This window comes from Enhydra lutris, unplaced genomic scaffold, assembly GCF_002288905.1.
Source record: "Enhydra lutris kenyoni isolate GAN:26980312 unplaced genomic scaffold, ASM228890v2 scaffoldscaffold4, whole genome shotgun sequence".
Lineage (NCBI taxonomy): Eukaryota > Metazoa > Chordata > Mammalia > Carnivora > Mustelidae > Enhydra > Enhydra lutris.
Genome location: NW_019154088.1, coordinates 3,428,023 through 3,446,857, shown reverse-complemented (window position 1 = coordinate 3,446,857; position 18,835 = coordinate 3,428,023). Strand labels below are relative to the sequence as shown.

General features: G+C 42.8%; 1 protein-coding gene across 2 annotated transcripts in view; it reads right to left on the bottom strand.

Moving 5' to 3' along the window:
* Positions 1 to 18,575, bottom strand: part of LOC111139049 (formin 1) — a 372,768-nt gene extending 354,193 nt beyond the window's left edge. For both annotated transcript variants that reach the window (XM_022491166.1, XM_022491174.1), the window contains exon 1: positions 16,733 to 18,575. In XM_022491166.1, the coding sequence (XP_022346874.1) occupies positions 16,733 to 18,575 (1,843 nt within the window). The remainder of the gene's footprint in view (positions 1 to 16,732) is intronic.
* Positions 18,576 to 18,835: the final 260 nt, after the last annotated feature.

The following is an 18,835-nucleotide window of genomic DNA, read 5'->3' as shown; positions in this document are numbered from 1 at the left end:
CAGGGAGCCTGCTTCCTCCTCTCTCTGCCTGCCTCTCTGCCTACTTGTGATCTCTGTCTGTCAAATAAACAAAATCTTAAAAAAAACAACAACAACAAAAAAAAAACACTTTTCAAGGGTGGAGTTTATCTTGAACAGATTTTAGAGGATGCCTCAAAAAAGTAAACAAAGTACGAGTGCAGAGCATTTGACTTTCCATCCATCCCTCTGTTTCAAAGGGGTCTGATCTTACGGAGAAGCCACTGGGGCAGGGAACTGGTTCGTTCACCCATCCAATATATATTTCCTGGTTAATGCCAGGCGCCATGATAAATGCCAGAAGTGCACCGAGAGACATGATTCCTGCCATCTAGACTCTCATTATCTAGTTAGTGTCAGAGACTCACGTGCAAGCAAAAAATCACGACAATGTGTAATGTTCTAAAATGGAAGAAGTTCAACATGTTATACAGAACATAGAAGGGGACAATCTTAACTCTGAAGAGGAAGGTGAGGAGAACTTCATGGAAAGATAACTTTGCACTAGGTCTTGACAGACTGATTAGGACACATGGAAATAGTGCGCACAGAGGCACAGAAGCAGAGAAAGGAAGGGAGAGGGACGGAAGGAAAAAAAGGGAAAGTGTTATAAAAAAATTTTAAATTCATTTCCCCAATCTGATGTGTATGACCTAGGATCTTATTTTCATTGTCATTTCCCTAATTGCTTGTGAGGCACATACTCATTCATCTGTCAGACTTTCTCTTAAGCAGAGTGACTATTATCCTCTTTGCCTATTCTTTTTCCCTCCTGGGCAGCTTTGCTTTCCTTTATGAATGTATATGAATTCTTTATCTCTTTTCAGTGCTTATTCTGTATTAGTCGTAAGTGCTGCAAATATTCTTCCCAGCTTTTCCTATTTTTTAAAAAAATGATATCATTTGTCATAGTCAAGTGATTTTTATCTTAATTTAAATTTGATGTTATTTTAATAGAGACAAACTCACCAATCTCCTTCATGGTTTGTGTTTTTAAGAAACCCTCTCCTAATCCTTGCCTTTCTACTAAATCCTTTCTCCAAAAAGCTGTAAAGTTTTGCTTTTCGTATTTCAGTTCTAAATCCACGCGAAACAGATTTTTGCCCACGAGGTAGTTCTGACTTTATTTTCTCTTTCCACGTGGATAACCAATTGTCCTCGCATCATTTAACGAATACCATAGCCTTTCCCCGTCTTTGCAGTGTCAGCTGTTACAGCTAGGATTCCCTGGAAAACAGCTGGAGCAGACAATCCCATGGAGGAGGTTTAGTGGCGAGGGCTTTCCAGAACAACCCTAGGATAGTGAGGGAGGCAGGGCCCGGCAGGAAATGCAGGGGCAAACAGAGGCCTCCGCTGATCACACGCAGGTTCTGAAACTGGGATGGTCCTTCAGAGTGGTCCTGCACCAGGTGACAGAACAGTGCCACGGTCACACACAGAGCAGGCACTGGGTGGAGCTGCTCCTGAAGAGTGGGTGGAAGCTCTGGAAAGGCCGCTCCCTTGGAGAAAAGGTTGGGCTTCCGGAGCTCCTCAGCTGTAAGCCATCAGCCCGAAACACTCCCAGCAGCTAAGAAAACCAAGGTCTTGACCCAAATAGGGGGTCTGGGTAGCCCACAAGCCCACCCACTACAGGGCCTCTGTCACGTGTCCTGTTTCTAATTTTATTGGCTACTATTCCTTTGGACTCTTTCTCCTACGATATAATTCCCAGACAGGTCTCCTTCTGGTGCCCTGCATATAATGCAATTTGTCAATGAGTCCCCTTCAGATACATAGCTGTAATTACACCAAAAACTCCAGATTTGTCAGACTCTATGCAGTACAGTGATGCATCTTCTCCCTTGATAGGAATACCTATTACTAAAGGAGCCTCGCTTTTTGTGTGAATCAGCCACATGACTCAACTAGCTCAGAATCAGTATGTCATCAACTAAAGCTGAAACAGAAATCTCTTGGGTGCTTTACTTGTAGGTGGATATTTTAATCTAACTGCAGGATGTTTTCGGTATCCTCTTGACCTTTAATCTTGTTACATTTAGCTTAGGAAGAACTTAAGAGGCTTTAATTCTGTCATCTAACACCTCTTTCCATTTCAGGATTTCTCTGAAGTTGGTTAAGAATGTCAACAAGATACTGAAAAGAAAAGATCCGAAGAGGACAAGGGGCAGGGATGAGTCTTGGGACATGCCAGGGACACCCTGCTACAGTTCCACCCAAGTTCCTTAATCAAATGGTCGCCTGGCTGCAGACCCAGCCTGTTTTAATACAGTGCTTGTCTTCCTAGTTGCCCGGGGCGGGAAACGTCCAGTAATCCGTGACTCTTTTCTCTATCAATTGAAAACCCAATCAGATTCGTTTAGCTTTGAGCCCACAGTGATCTGGAATCTATCCCTTGTTACCACTAACACCAACACCAAAACAGACCTGCTTGATCCTTAACCACCTTTTTCAACCCATCATGTTCTCACCCTTGCCAAACCTACTTGCCTTGAAACACAAAGTTGCGACCCTTTCCAGTTCCACACCTAGAAGAGGTGACAGTAAATAGTGCCCCTGGGAAATGAAAGCATGAGTGCAGCCTCCCAGTTGTCTGCAGAGAATGTCCACTTAGCCTTGGACCTCTCTGGCATTGAGGCGATTAGGCTCAGTAAGGATAATTCAAGTGATCTTTTTAGCCCGCCATTTGCAATCACTGAAAGAGTGTTGCTACTAACCTGTTGCTAACTCTAAGAGTTGCAGAAGCGGTCCCTTACTCCTGGACACATAGCTAGTGACTGACAGTAGCGGGGTATGAATCTGGGTTTCCTGATTTCAAGGCAGGGACTTCCTCCCCAATCCCGCTCAACTGAATGGGTGTGTAAAGAATGGTCTGTTTCACATGAAAAGGGGGGAAAAAAAAACCGCAACGAAAGGCATGTGAGTTCTCAAAGGGAAGGCTCCATATCTCTGAAAGAAAAATACTGCCCAAAGGACACAAGGAAGTGATTTTTGGGGGTTATCTGGGTAGCAGAGTCGGTTGAGTGCTGGACTCTTGGTTTCAGCTCAGGTCGTGGGATCCAGCTCTGTTCTGGGGTCCACAATGAGCGTAGAGACTGCTTGGGTTTCTTTCTCTCCCTCGGCAACCCCCCCACCCTACTCTCTCCCCCACCAAAATAAATAAATAAATAAATAATCAAAAGTTATCTTTCTCCAATAACACAAAGACTAACATTCGACTACTTCTGCAGCAAAGAGGCAAACGCTTTCTTGACTCAGGCTCTTTGTGAGATTAGCCATACGTTATTGTATGATTTTCCAAGACACTTGCTCTTAAAGGAATTAGAAAGATAATGACAAAACAGTAGCACAGCTCTTTAGAATAAAGCTGATGCGTGATTGCAATATCTTAATTATCTCGAGGATGAAATCCTGTAACCCCACCAATATTTGCTGAGAACATAAAACTGGTTATAGAAGCTACATCCCGAAAGCTTAATGGAAGCTTAAATCCAATTTGGAGAAGTAGCTTCTTGGAGTATGTGGCTGCAGTAGGAGCTTGGCGGGCACTGACAGATATTTGAAGACGTGTGTATTGAGGCCAGAAAGGTTAATACTAATATTAATGGTTAAAAAAAAAAAAAAAGTTGTGATCATGGCAACAAATGTCAGACAGGAAAATAGTCAAGAATAGCACTCTCCTTTCCTGTTTAAAGCAGTGCATAAGGAAACTTAAAAACATGCTCATATTTATAAGCATCTAGTTCTGCATATCTGATAAGTTCTATAATATTGAAAATCATTACAAAAATGGCTAAGTGGAAATTCAATGATTTCTTAAGAATAATTCATCTAGGGGCACCTGGGTGGCTCAGTGGGTTAAAGCCTCTGCCTTCGGCTCGGGTCGTGATCCCAGGGTTCTGGGATCGAGCCCCATATGGGGCTCTCTGCTCCGCGGGGAGCCTGCTTCCTCCTCTCTCTCTGACTGCCTCTCTGCCTACTTGTGATTTCTGTCTGTCAAATAAATAAATAAAATCTTAAAAAAAAAAGAATAATTCATCTACATCATTTCCCTCTAATAAATATTTCAAAGTTTTGATTTTAAAGACTCTGCATCCATTTAATATAGTTTTACATTCATATAATTGTTTATGTTTTCAATCTTGGTTTCCATGAAAGTGATTAAGCACAGACAGCTCGTCCCCTTTCCCCAGAATTTCTGATTCCGAAGATCCAGGGGATAGAGCTTGAGAAACAGCATTTTAGCAAGTCTCCAGATGTGGCTAATAATGGTGCTTCTCCAGGGGCCACACTGTGAAAACCCCTGTTCTGTCCCACCCTGGCCCCCCCACTGCTTCCCATAATCACGTATCATTTGGTCATTGGTGAATCTCTGTACACAAAAAATAAAGTCATTCAACAATTAATTATTGAGCCAGCACTTACATAACATATGCTGTTACTACATCAGATGCAATGCCATATATCAGAGCTACAAAGATGAATAAAGCTTAGTATCTGCATCCATGGACTTTATATTCCAGACAGACATGTAAACAAATAGTCATGATGCGATGGGATAAGCCTCAGGTGTAATGGAAATGTTCATTCTACAACGAGGAGAATCAAAAGCCTTTATGATGATGGAGATAACACTTCAAACTTTTTAAAAAACTGTTTATTTTGAAATAATTTTAGATTTACAGAAATGTTAAAAAATAGAGTTCCCCTATATACCTTAAACTCAGCTCAACATCAAATAAATGCTGACATTTTGCACACGCAAGGTTAGGATGGATTTTGAGGGGGGCACAGGAATTTATCAGGGTATCCCATGTAGAGAAATAATATATGAATAAAACCACTGAGACAGGATATACTACTAATAATATCTAAATATTTTTGGAGAATTGTGTGCTAGACATTGTGCCAAGCCCTTTAAGCATTTTTATCACTTATTCCTTACAAAAACTCCTAAGTAGTTAATATATTACCTACTAGCTGGATACTACTATCACTCCCCTTTCAACGAGGACATTGAGGCAGGTGCCAATCTTCTTAGTAGGTAGCAGAACTGAGATTTGACAATAAAACGTTCAACTTTGGCACACACATTCTTAACCAGTACAGTATGACTCAGAAATGGAGATGTCTACTGCGTATTCAGATTGTTACATTAGGGAAAGTTCTAGGGACAGGGTTCTGATAGTGGAAGCAGAAGACAAGACAAGAAAGGGAATGGAAAATGCTAGACAATACTGTGGTAGGCAGAATCCTAAAATAGTCTTCTAGGATGCGTGGGGGATGAGGGGTGGTGCAGGAATAAAATAAATTAAAATAAAATAAGTCTCCTAGATTCCTGCCCCCTGGGGCCATACCTAGAATAATCCCCTCTCCTTGGGTAAGGAGGGCAGACCCTGGTGGAGATGATGGCATATCACTTCCATGATTCGGTTACATTATATGACAAAGGCAAAGGAATTTTGCAGATGTAATTAAGGTCCCTGATGTTACCATACTGCTGCACTGGTTTAGGACCTCAAATTTGCAGGTCATTTTCCATGTCTGTTTACTGCTTTCCTGGCCTTGACTTCTGCTTCACTCTTAGAACCCTGTCCCAAGCATCCTGCTCTGCTAGGTAATAACAGGAGCTTTATGAGCAAATTAACATGGCTTACTTAGTTTGTGTGTAGCTTTTGGAAATCAATCACATAGCCTCAGCTTCTACTGGTATTATACACAACTGTTCCAGCAACAATGCTTACTTTTGCACAGGGAAACTTCAGTGATGGGCATCAGGCACCCAGCAAATGGGCCATGTAGGAGCCACTGAATCACAGCCTACAAGAGCAATAAGCACCTGCCAGGCCTTCTATTCCACCAGCATGTTGGGTCATAAAGTGTACATTGGCGCAAATAGGCTGGGCTTTGTCCATGCCTAGAGCAACATGGTTAACCTGTGACCAATAGAACACAGGAAACGGTGAGCTGCCTCTGATTTTCCATCTTAAGTTTGATCACTTGACTCCGCCTCAGTGACTGGCTTTGAGAATAAAGTTGAGTCTCATTTTAAGATTTAGAAAAGGTCTGTTCCAGTAAAATCAAGCTTTTGGTAAAGTTATTCTAATCAAAAGAACACTTTCTTTGCTCACAAAAATACTTGGCTCTGAGGACCCATGTTCCATTTAACCTCATTTCCACCCTCTTGGTACCATCAGATTCCTAAACCTATGCAGAGATTAATAGTTTTAAGGTTGCTTGAAAATAAAACATCAACTACCAAAATAATATGATAGTAATCACACAATATGGCATGAAACCATTTTCATTCTATTTAACATAAGACAAACGGGAAAAATTTGCCCGTTACCAGTTTGCAAACCATGTTTTCTCATTATTCATCCACCCATTCATTCATTCATTCATTCATTCACAAAAACATTCTGAATACATGCCATGTGTCAGTTACTGAACCGGATTCCAGGTAAATAAGATGAATGTGACACCATTCCTGTCTTTGGAGAGGACTTTTTTTTTTTTTTTTAAATAAAAGTAAGGACACATGTGATTCAATTCTGATGTGCTCTATCACCAGCAAAAACAGGTTCCATATGAAGATGATGAGACACCAAGAACTCGGCCAGAACAAACCCACTTCTCTCTGCTGTATGGCATACTATTTGAAGGGATATTCTGTTTAATACCATTCTGTTTAACTAACCCTAGGCCAGTCTGTCACTTCTGGTTACTGCCCTGTCACCTGTAAATTGGAGGGCTGTTTTTAATAAAGTCAACAACCACAAAAATCTAATTAGGCCAACACATATTGACTATTTTGTGACATACGACTCAAGAAATAGCAAATCATCCATCCAAAGTATAAGATAGGGCTCTGTATCTAAAAGCTTCATGGGAACTCAAGACTGACATACAAAACAATGAGAAATTATTATTAAAATATAAATATAAATAGAATAAAATGTATTAAAACACAAGGTTATTAACATTTTAATAATTAAAAGTATTATTATACACACTAACATAAGAAAATCCCAATAATAGAGATCCAAAAAGGACAAAAAAGAGTATGGAAATCAGAAAAGACAGGATAACATTTAGCTGTAGAAACTAAAAAAGCTTTGTAAAAGGAGGGTAGGATGTCAGTGGTTCAGAAATAAGTGGTAGGAAGAAATGGGGCCTTTGTTTTTCTTTTCTTTTGCTATAACATTCTTTAATTCATGATTTCATATTGGAAAGGCATTAGTATTAGAAATACAATTCTGATTTCTTTGTTAATTAATTTAAAATTCCCCTGGTTAAATTCAAAAACTATGGGGTGAACCAGTAGTAAGCTACACTCAGTGGAGAGTGCATCGAAGGTAGCATGTACGGTCCAGTGACACCTTCAAAACAGTAAGAGACCACTGAAGAGGTAAGTGACTCAAACAGAAGTGACTGAAAAAAAAGAGAAGCAACTGAAAACACAAGCAAATGTAGGAGCTCTAGTTGCAGGCAAATCAAGAAATCTACATAGGATAACTAGCTATAATTTATTATTTGTAGCCTCATTCATCACTGGAAAACACCAAAAAGAGTAGATTATTAAAACCATTTCTGCTGGGGCGCCTGGGTGGCTCAGTTGGTTAAGTATCTGCCTTCCGCTCAGGTCATGATCCCAGGTTCCTGGGATCAAGCCTCACTTCAGGTTTCTCCCTCTCCCTCTCCCCTCTGCTTGTTGTGCTCTCTTTTGCTATCTTTCTTAAATAAATAAAATCTTAAAAAAAAAAAATCATTTCTGACTCTTTGAGCCAACGATGTGTAACTGTAATAAGCTACTATTTTCTAATGTTTTATGAAGTATTTTCATCGACATCATTTCATTTGATGCTCAAAAGAACCCTATGGTTTGATATTATTCCTTCTAGTAAATGCAGTTAGGGGAGTAGCAACAGGGTGCAAAATCAGTATTTCTCTAGCAATACCAATTTTGGGGCTCCCCTCCCCTCCACACAATTTCTCTTAAAATCATTCTGGGAATCACGCGTGCTCAGGCATGCAGTCCTCCCCACCACCACTGCTGTCCCCTCTCTTCTGATGGCTTCAGGTGCCTCTTGACACTGCTAGAATTGTTACCAGGGCTGCTGCAGCTAACATGCCCAAGGTGCCGCCCAAGGCACTACTGCCTACATCTTCTGCTTCTCCACTGCTCCTAAGGACGAGGTAAAATCTGGTTCATTCCAGCATGTTCCCTGTGTCCCCGCGCTCCAAGAGCACCTGGAGTTGGGACTCTTCGTCCACAAGTTTGTCACACTCTATTAAAGAAGACCCTGCCTTCAATATATTCCGAAAATTTTAGTAAAATTTCTCTTTAAATTTTCCCATGACTTTTTTGGTGTAGTTCCCTCCTCCCTATGAGCCAGGTGTGAGTCCAGGGGCTGCGTCAGCAGAGAATCTGGAGGCCATGCATTACGCTATTTTCAGCGTTGTCCCTCCCCCGCCCTCTCATGTGCCTCAAATCCTTGGGAGGAGCCCCGCCCTGTGGCCATCCTCTGAGCACTCAAGCAAAAACCTCTTGACAGCTCTAACCATCTAATTATCCAGACATGCCTAGACTTGTGTCTGAATCCTAGGGAGGCTATGCTCACGCTCCAGCGGCGAGTTATTTGCTCCCTCCGCAATTCCTCGGGGCTAAACCTGGAAACCTACAGCTTTAATCAACCACAAGATTATTTTTGGGTTCTCCCTCCAAATGCAAAATTCAACCTCAAAACCTTAACTTGGATTTGAAACAAACAAGGAAAAAATCTACATCATAACGTTTTAGGAAAAATACATGACACCTAGATGATCCAAGTTACTGTCTTTCATGGATGAAATTGTGTTACGTAAGTCATGGAAATCTGAATCTCAAATTCTAAAGCCCCCACTCACTTGCTTAGCATGAAGTCCAGTTTTTTCCTCAGGTCCTTCCTCCCCAGCTCTGTCCTCCAGGGGTCCCACCAGGTTTCTGTGCTTGGGGGACAGACTGCCGTTGACATCCTCTGTTCTGTTGCTCTTTGCCCTTGGGTTTCTAACAACCTCTATTCTCGACTACTGAAGCTGGCTTGGTAAGAAAGTTCCTGCTTCTCCACATGCATCCCAATGTTTATAGCAGCAATGTCCCCAATAGCCAAACTATGGAGAGTCAAGATGTCTATTGACAGATGAATGGATAAAGAAGATGTGGCAGATACATACAATGGAATATTACTCAATCATTAGAAAGAATGAAATCTTACCATTTACATCGATGTGAATGGAACTGGAGGGTATTATGCTGAGCAACATAAGTCAGTCAGAAAAGACAGTTATCATACAGTTTTGCTCATATGTGGAGTATAAGAAACAGCACAGGGGTGCCTGTGTGGCTCAGTGGGTTAAAGTCTCTGCCTTCAGCTCAGGTCATGATCCCTGGGTCCAAGGATCGAACCCCGCGTCGGGCTTTCTGCTCAGTGGGGAGCTTGCTTTCCCCTCTCTCTGCCTCCCTCTCTGCCTACTTGTGATCTCTGTCTGTCAAATAAATAAATAAAATCTTAAAAAAAAAAAAAGAAATAGCACAGAAGATCATAGGGGAAGAGAGAGAAAACTGAATGGGAAGTCATCAGAGAGGGAGACAAACCATAAGACTCTTTACTATAGGAAAAAAACAGGGTTGCTGCAGGGGAGGTGGGTAGGGGGATGGGGTAACAGGGTGATGGGCATTAAGGAAGGCACATGATGTGATGAGCACTGGATGTGAAATACAACTGATGAACTATTGAACTCTACATCCTAAGATAATGATAGCTTACATGTTGGCTAATTAAATTTAAATTAAAAAAAGAAAGTTCCTTCCTTTCTTGAACAGCTCCTCTATACTGCAAGACTCCTGGGCTTCTGATGACAAAGTTACTCCTTCCCTTCATGCCAGAGCCCCTTCCCCCCAGTGTCTAGGGTCACTCATAGGAAGATGAGGAAACGTCTGTGAGCAGACTTTGGTCCAGACTTATTCCCTCATGACACGTCTCCTTCCACTGTCCATCATTCTTCCCTGTGGGTCAATATCCTTTAAGGACCCCACACTCCCTCTACATCCTATACATGTCTGAATCTAATTCTAACCTAGTTTCAAGGTCTTTCCTATAAGGCTCTGGGCCATCTAGAAAGCATCTGATTCAATGTACTCAAACAATCCATGACTGTGGAAAAAAGTCATAGGGCCTTCTGTTAAGAGTCCAGAAACTCTATAACATGCTCTGGCAGGGGGCTGAGGTACCTGGGCACACAGTGAAACTCTAGGGGGGGATGGTATGGCCTAATATCACAGCCCAGAGGCCCCCAAAATGTACGAAGTAATATGGGCTGATTTGTGTTCAAGAACTATCTAACAGGAGCTACTGTCCTTGTAAGTGATCAGAAAGCAGGTAAAATAAAATAGGCAGTAGCAATCATTTACCTGACAAGAGCTATCAAGAGGAAGAAAATAGACCCAGGGGGTATCCACTGTTTTCAAAAAGCAACCTCTCCCAGAAGAGTCCATGAGGAATAAAACAAAACATATACCTTTCAAATCAGTACTCCTTTGCTTTCTCAATTTGATAAAATGCTTTGATACAATTACCACAATAAAAGCTTATTTTTTTATGCCTCGACCTGTAATGCTATGAGGTAGAAGGTAAAAAACTATGTATCTATTTATTTAAAAAATTGTTTTCTCTTGGAGATTTTTCAGCGGCTATGACTTGGAATCACAGTGTTAATTCTGTCATTTCTATATATCTTTAAAATTACTTCAGACAGGTGAGCATGACCTGGGATTGCAGACGGCACCCTTGCTTTAAATCTTGTGCCCTGAACCCATGAATAGAAAAGAAGCAAGGGAAAAACAATTCAACAGAAGGTGTGATCCTCAAAGCACAACTGGATATTGATCTGGGAAAAAAAATTCATATACATAGAGCTGGCTCTGGATTTTAAAACATCAGATTTTGGTCATGGTCCTACTTTTGGAAATGTATTATTATCTGTTGAAAACCAGATTTTGATTGAGAGAAATACCCATCATTTATTCTACATGGAAACTGACTTTAAAATACAAATTGTCCATTGGTAGAAAATCTCTCTCATATTTCATGTGCTAATTAGCTATTCTTATTTTGCAGTGATTGAGAAAGATATTTTAAAATCCTTTTTGTGTTTTTCACAAAAAGCAACTGAACATAATGTGATAGCAATCATAGTTAAATAGGAGAGCTTTGTTTTTAAACACCAGCTAATTTTTTCTAAGTCCATGGAGAGAAAACTATCACAAGATCTTCCATTTCTTTTGCTGCCTCCATTTTTGAACTTTCAACAGTAAGAGACAGTCAATCTACTTAAATTTAAAGGCCTACAGGTCACATGACAAAGAAATGAAATGGCGCAACTATCATTTATTTTCAAGATAACCACTGTTTTGTAGCAAAACAGCCACCATACATTCTTCTTTACCTAGTTGCTCATTTAAAACACCATTCTGTCTTCCTACATTTCTTGGTCTTGCCCCATCTGCATAATCTTGTCCTCCATTTGCCCCTTAAGATCCACTCTACATCCTTTTCCACCCTACCCTTGGCCCTGGAAGGCTGACCTTGAAGACCACATCCACCAGCTCCCTTACACCCTGCCCTGTGGTGGGTTCAGTTAGAGGTTTCTGGGCAGAAGATCAAAGGAGAGAGATGCCAGGATCTTCAGCCTAACAACCTTGGCCACAGGCCACCGCTGCTGCCATGTGGCCCCTCTCAGTGACGCTCCCCTGTCTGGGTTCCAGTAACCGCAGCTTCTCTTATTCCTTCAGGCCAAGGGGTGTCCATTTCCTGTCAGGACCTTGTCTATCAGGAGCCTTTATAAAGCTCCTTCTTCTCTTGGTTTTTGGATAATGCTCTATCCCCATCCAATCCTCACTGTCTGACTAGTTCTCCACAGGCTCTGCTTTCCCAGCTCTCTAGCAAATGCATTTGCCCGAATAACAGTGCAGTCTCAGAGCTGAGCTCCTCACCCCATTAAAGGACATGGGGAAAAACACAGGAAAGAGCAGTTTAGCTGTAATCCCACCACACACACTAACTGCTCTAGGTTCATTTGTTTTTTTTTTACTTAAAAAGTCATTAAATCACTCATTAAAAGGAGGTAGGGATATGGATGAGGGATGCCTGAGTGGCTCAGTGGGTTAAGCCACTGCCTTTGGCTGAGGTCATGATCCCAGGGTCCTGGGATCGAGCCCACATAGGGCTCTCTGCTCAGCAGGGAGCCTGCTTCCCCCTCTCTCTCTGCCTGCCTCTCTGCCTACTTGTGATCTCTCTCTGTCAAATAAATAAATAAAATCTTAAAAAAAAAAGTGAAAAACAAAATATTTAAAAAAAAAAAGACACACAAACTTCCAGTGATAACATAAATAAGCAAGGGGAAAAAAAGTACCATATAGGGGATACAGTCAATAATACTGTAATAATGTTGTAGGGCAGCAGACGGTAACTATACTTATCCTGGCAAGTAGTACATAATGTCTTGAATTCTCGAATCACTGTGTTATACACCTGAAACTAATATAACATTTATGTAACTACACTTCAATAAACAAGGGATAACCATTAAAAAAAGGTAGTTAAATCACTCTTAAAAATCATAAAAGTGACACATATACTGCGACCAGTGACATACTATAAAAATATATAGGGAAGAAGTTAATGCTCTTCCCTAATGCTTCTGGATTCTTCCCCTTCACCTCGTGCCCCATCTTCACCCTGCTTTGCATGCAGGTAAGGAATGTGAACAGGCTGGTTAGTCTTTTTCTACACATGTCTCCATGATATTCAAGCCCATACCAAACAGACATACACTCATATATGAAGAGGAGTGATACCTGTCTTGCAAAAACTTCAAGGATGCTGTACATCACCTTGCCACTTGCTAGGTACAGATCTAGTTCAATACTTTGAACAGCCTCATGGTATTATATAGTAGAAATGTACCAAAACTCATTTAATCATTTCTCTACTGATGGACCTTCAAATTTTCTCAGCTACTTTTGCCACTACAAACAATGCTAGAGTAAACACCCTTCTGCATATATGTTTATTACTGCATCTATTTTTGTAAACTAAATTCCAAAAAGTAGGGTTGCTAGGTCAAAGTTCCATATAGTTTCAACTGCCACCTTCTTACTTTCTTCCAAGTGTATAGCAATGTATTCCTTAATTTAATTCTTACATTTGTTTTATATGGGTATGATATGGTTTAGGCAATTGCTGAACCTCATTTTCTCTCTTAACATGAATTATAGAGAACTTTCTATGTACTATGTACTTTCTGTAGTAATCTTAAATGGCTGCATATGTCCATTAATATTATGAAGCTTCTTTAAATTTTTATTGGGCTTGTAGCAAACCTCAGTATTATTGTGGGAAGAATTTCTATCCACTCTCTGTAATACATGCTTAGAGAAATAAAAGTTTTGACCGTTGCATTAGATACTAAAAAATCTATTCAAAGTGTGCGTCTCACCTCTTAATCAGTTGACATGAACTACATCTTTCGATGGCCCTTCCAACTGATCAAGTGACTCAAAATATCAAGAAGAACTACGCCCAGGGCATCTGCTTCTACCACAGCCTCTGTGGCTTCAATCAGAGGACAAAGATCATGAGATTGCTGAGGAGCACATAAAAATGCTGGGCATTTTCCTAAGTGTGGTGAGCCAAATTCCATGTGATTCTTCTGGCATTAAGAGGGTCTATTTCAGATCAAAGGTAAAAAGAAAGCCATCAGAACAGGAAAGAATCTCAGCCCTCAGGACACCGCTGTGCAGGTTAGCACCACTACAGTCCTTCGGGCTGAGAAAATACCACATTCTACAAAGGCTTGGGAACATTCTACAGTAGTTTCCATCCCGAAATAAAATATTATAAAACCAATTCCAAAGGGAGAGGGCGGGAGAAGGTAGTATGTGCTGGGGGGAAGGCATGGGCATGAGATGACCAATCTGGCCACCATTCCCTGTTTGATCATATCACCACCAGATAAGAAATCCCTGTGTGTAGTCCTTAGAATGAAGACTCAAATAAGGAATTAAGAAAATGTCAAAGCCAGCAGGAGGTGGACCAGTAGCCTCTGTGCTGCCTTTATGCTATTTCCTGTGTGGATAGTCATATGGACCTTAACTCTCAGTCCTGGGAGAAGGAGAAGGGGATTTCACTCTTTCCTGGGAATTACTACATGCCCATAACACTCAAGAGTCTTCCAACTGGAAACAGATCTGATTACTTTTGCCAGACTTAATCTCTTACTTGAGCAGTTAATGAGAGCTTTCAATAATCTTAATCACATCACTTCAATAAAATACCTCGGTGTTATTTCCACAGGAAATAAATGTGCACAGACCATAAACTCAACCTGGTTAATAGCTAACATCGGAGACAGGTGGGAGTTGGATCCAGATAAAGGGCCACTGTGCAGTGATAGTCAATGAATTATGCCCCTATATCCCCTCCACCCGCCATCAGGGCTGCTGGACACTCTCTGGGGCCTCTGCCGGGAAGGGGTGAGAAGGGAAATGAAGGGAAAGACAGGCAACTAGAAGCAGGAAAATTCTCCCATACATATGGACCCACCAGTGGCAGGAAGTCACTGAAGGATCCAGAATATGAAGAGAACTCAGACTACGGAAAAGGGGAATAAGCGGGGAGAAGAACACAGGAACACAGGATATAAATCAAGACCCACTATTTGAAGAACACCCTCCCTTCATGCTTTTCAGAGGGACAATGACAAGAGACAATGTTTGGATGACCTGGAGGAAGGTCTCAGCAGAAGAGAAGTCACCCACATCAGAAGAAAAATTCTTTCCCACTCCTTTTCTCCTTCTTTCCAAGTCCTTCTTTTATCAGGTTAGAAGCACACGGTCATGATTCTAATGACTGGCTCCTGAAAGCGATATGGAGGGCTGGGGCCAAAGGAAGGGAAATGGTTCTGAGCAATCATGTCCTGAGTTCAAGGGAGAGTGTGACCACCCACTGAACTTACCACTCAGTGGGCTCATAGTCAGTCACCATAGAAACTGAATGTCCTCTGTGTGCCTGCCTTGACCCAGATACAATGGAGCTTTTATAATATTTTTTATATAGAAAAAGGACAACAAAATAAAAAGATAGTTCTAAATTAGGAAAAAATAAGACTTATGGAAGCTCAATGTATTTAATGCCCAGTTTCTGAATAAGAGACACACACAATCCCAGAAACTGGTGTGGTTTCTAAAAAATAAACTTTAGAGTTGAAGGAGCTAGTCCATGCCTGAGCTTCTAGAAGTCTCTCGTCTCATAGCCACACAGACCTCCCTTTTGAAAAATTTCAATGGCTCCAGCAGCACCCATAGGGAGAATTTTCATCACTAGGGTTCTATAACACATGACACAAAATCTGTAATTCTCTGACTTTCCTGGTGAAGCAAATGGGTTATGTGATGAAAGCAGCAATTCTCCTCAAACTAAGATCAATATATTGCAAAAATAAGATCAAAAACATTTACCACATTTTTAAAGAACCATGCCTGGATCAATGATTTAGAGAAATTCTGAAAATGTCAAGAGTCAAAATGAATAGAAAGCTGTTGAAATTCCTCTTTCCTAGATAGAGATTTTTATCACAGAAATTGTGTGTGATATCTTCTCTAACCTTTAAGAGACTGTATATCATATTACGACCCATTCCCTAGATAAAGTGTTGACCACATGCTGTGGGAGTTACCCCGGAAAAGAACCCATTGCCTGCACAGCAGCAGCATACAAAACCTTGAGCCCCTGGCCACATCGGCCTGGAAAACGTAAGGAATACCAGAGGGGCACCTTTTAGACACTGCCTTTCTGGCTCTTACTGAACCCACTTATAGGACCCCCAAAATTGTTTTCATGTAAAATTTTGTATCATACTAAACACATAAGCCAAATCAACTCTGGAGCACCCGTAAGTAAAACAGTAACAGTAAAATAGACCACAAATAAAAACAGAATAAACGTTACTTCATGCTCGTCTGGGAAACAGAGAGTCCAAAAAGAGAAAGAAAGAAAACCTGAACCGAGTTTCTTCAAGTTGAATTCATCCCTCTTCTAGTAAAAAAAAAAAAAAAAAAATGAAAGTTCTTGTTGTAAAGTAATGACACTTGGAAAAGTGATTATTAAAAAAACCAAAATGAAAAACCCTCTTACAACAGACAGATGAGCAAAGACACAGGAGGCTTTTGCTCTTTTGCTTAGAGAACCCCAACAAAGAGCTACTCCAGCAGCATGAACAGCAGAATTTAGGTCAAGGGGCCAGTTATCCAACGACAGCATCTAAGGCAGAGACAAGTTGCTACTTCTTTCTGCTCAACCCTGTTTCCTTTGAGAGTCCTGAGTTAAGCAACCACGGAGGCAGCTGTAGAGTACGCCGAAGTAAAATATTTGTAAAAGACATTTACAAAATATTGCTTCTGGAAGCAACTACATCCCGGAGCCTGGGAGTCAGCACCAGCCTCACCATGGCCACACTCCCCCATACCACTCCCAGTTTTCTTGCTACAGAGTGAACTAACGAACAGGCCTAGGAGTTTGGGTTCATTGTTCAGTGGTGAGTCTCTGAACAGCGCAAGCAGATGACTGTCTGTGAGCTGCCCTGGAACAGATGTGAAATATCTTACACAGGGACTTACCTGGAGGTGACTGGTACTGGGGACGAGCCGCGGTCTTCCCAGGCCCCAGGCTCTTCTCCAAAGATTCCCCAGGCACCAACCGAGGTTGGCCTGCTCTGAGGAAGGTCTCCGTGACCTTTGCAGAGGATGGTGGCTCCAAGGTGTCAGCAGAGGAGGACCCAGAGAAAGCACTGCTCTTTCGGCCAACAGAGTCATCAGGAGCCACTTCCCACTCACCCGGCAGTGGAGGGAGTTGCAGGACCCCGTGATGCTGCTCCGGGCCGGGGAGCCTTGGAGAGAGAGGCGAGGGAACAGGTGCCATCCGTCTGTGCATGCTGGACTGGGAGGATGAATTATTCAGTAGCATGGTGAGCGCTGCCGGGGCTGAGGGGGACGGCTTCTTCTCATGGCCTCCGGGCTGTGGCCAGTCAGGGCCACCAAGGTGGGGCAGATCCAGAAATGAGGTTTTGTGATCCCTCAGAGGCAGCCCAGCCTTCCGCTTGCCTCTGGCTTCTGGGATGGTGTGGGTGCCTGGTGTGCTTGGGGGGAAGCCCAGCCTTTTCCCCTCAGTGGCTTCATCTAACTTTTCACTCTGTATCACCTTCAGCAGGACCTTGTTCACAGCCGCCTCGACACTGGCTGGAATGCGTTCCCCGTCCGACAGCTGCCATGGCCTGTCGCCCGGCTGCTCCTGGCCCTGCCACCTGGAACCAGGAGTCCTAGCCTCGGCTTCTGGGAGGGTGAGCCAGTCTGCTCTGGGTATAAACTCAGCTTGGGCCGCTGGGCAAATGGCAACGCTTTCCTCACTCTCAGGACCCGTTCTAACTACTCTTTGCACCTGAGTAGACAGATCCTGGACCTTGGCCACCACTTTGGAAATAGGCTTCTTCCTGCATGTATGCTCTGTAGACTTCTCCCTCTGGCCCCTCTTGGCCTCTGGATGCTTCTCAGAGTCCTCATGACTTTCAGACAAAGCTGTCTGCTGGTGCAGCAGCCTGAGAGGGCCCCTCTCCGGCTTTCCAGCACCATTGTCTCCTGGCTCTGTGGAGCTGCAGTCAGGGGGCAGCCTTCCGCGTCCAAGCCCCGTGTCCTCAGAAGCCTTCCTGAAGTTCCCAAAGCCACGGCTGGGATCCAGTGTCCTGGGGGTCTCTGGGGGGCAGCTCTCTCTCCACTGTGGGGAGGAAGTAAATGCCACTCTTGGGAGTGAGCTGCCTCTTTCCTCTAGAAGCCAAAGATTAGGCCTTGTTCGAGAAAGAGGAAGAGATTTGCTGGAACAGATCTGGTCTTTCCCCATCTGAAGAGCCGACTGTCGGCCCCCATGCCCTTTCCTTCTCGTCCTCTTCTGTGGAAGCCCCTCAAAGCTTCCTCTCCTTCCACCAAACCTCCGCGGCTTGCGGTTCCCATGGGCACTCCTCTTACTGAGACAGCCCACAGGGGGCTCCCCCAGCCAGTCACCAGCACTCTGCAAAGAGTCGTCCTCCGGGGCCAGGCTCACGGACAGCTCCAGCAGCTTCCCCTCCTGGTTCCCCATCGTAATCCCGAGGATGTGGTCTGAGCTCAGCAGATTGGCCAGAAGTCTCTCCCTCTCAGCTGTAAGTTTGTACAGCTCAGTTAAAATGTCTTTTGTGGGAGTTTGCTTGAAAAATATGTCGCCGGGATGTCCATTTGGCTGCAGGCTGAGGCTGATGACGTCTGACCCCTCCCTGACTTGGTAGCAGTTATGAAACCCTTTATTGGCTCTGTCTAGAGTTACAGTGCCCTTGTATGAAAATCCTCTGACTTCCCCCCTTGGAAGATAGAAGCTGATGTAGCAGACTTCAGTAATGGGCTTACGCAATTGGAGGGTGCAGTGAGTGCCTTCCATTATGCCTACCTAATTATTCATGCCTTGGAGATGCTGGTCTGTGGTCAGGCTTCCCAGGCTCCGGTGGTGGGGCATGTGATGGTGGCTAGGCAGGGAAAGCAGCTGACAGTCATCTCCAGCAACAAGACTGTCTGGTAGAAGAAGAGGGAAAGAAAGCAGCTTATCTAACGAGTGCATAAATCACACACCAACATAAATGAACGCATAGCCATGATTTATCATTCCTCTCTGGCTGATCTCAACCAAATCAACCCACACCA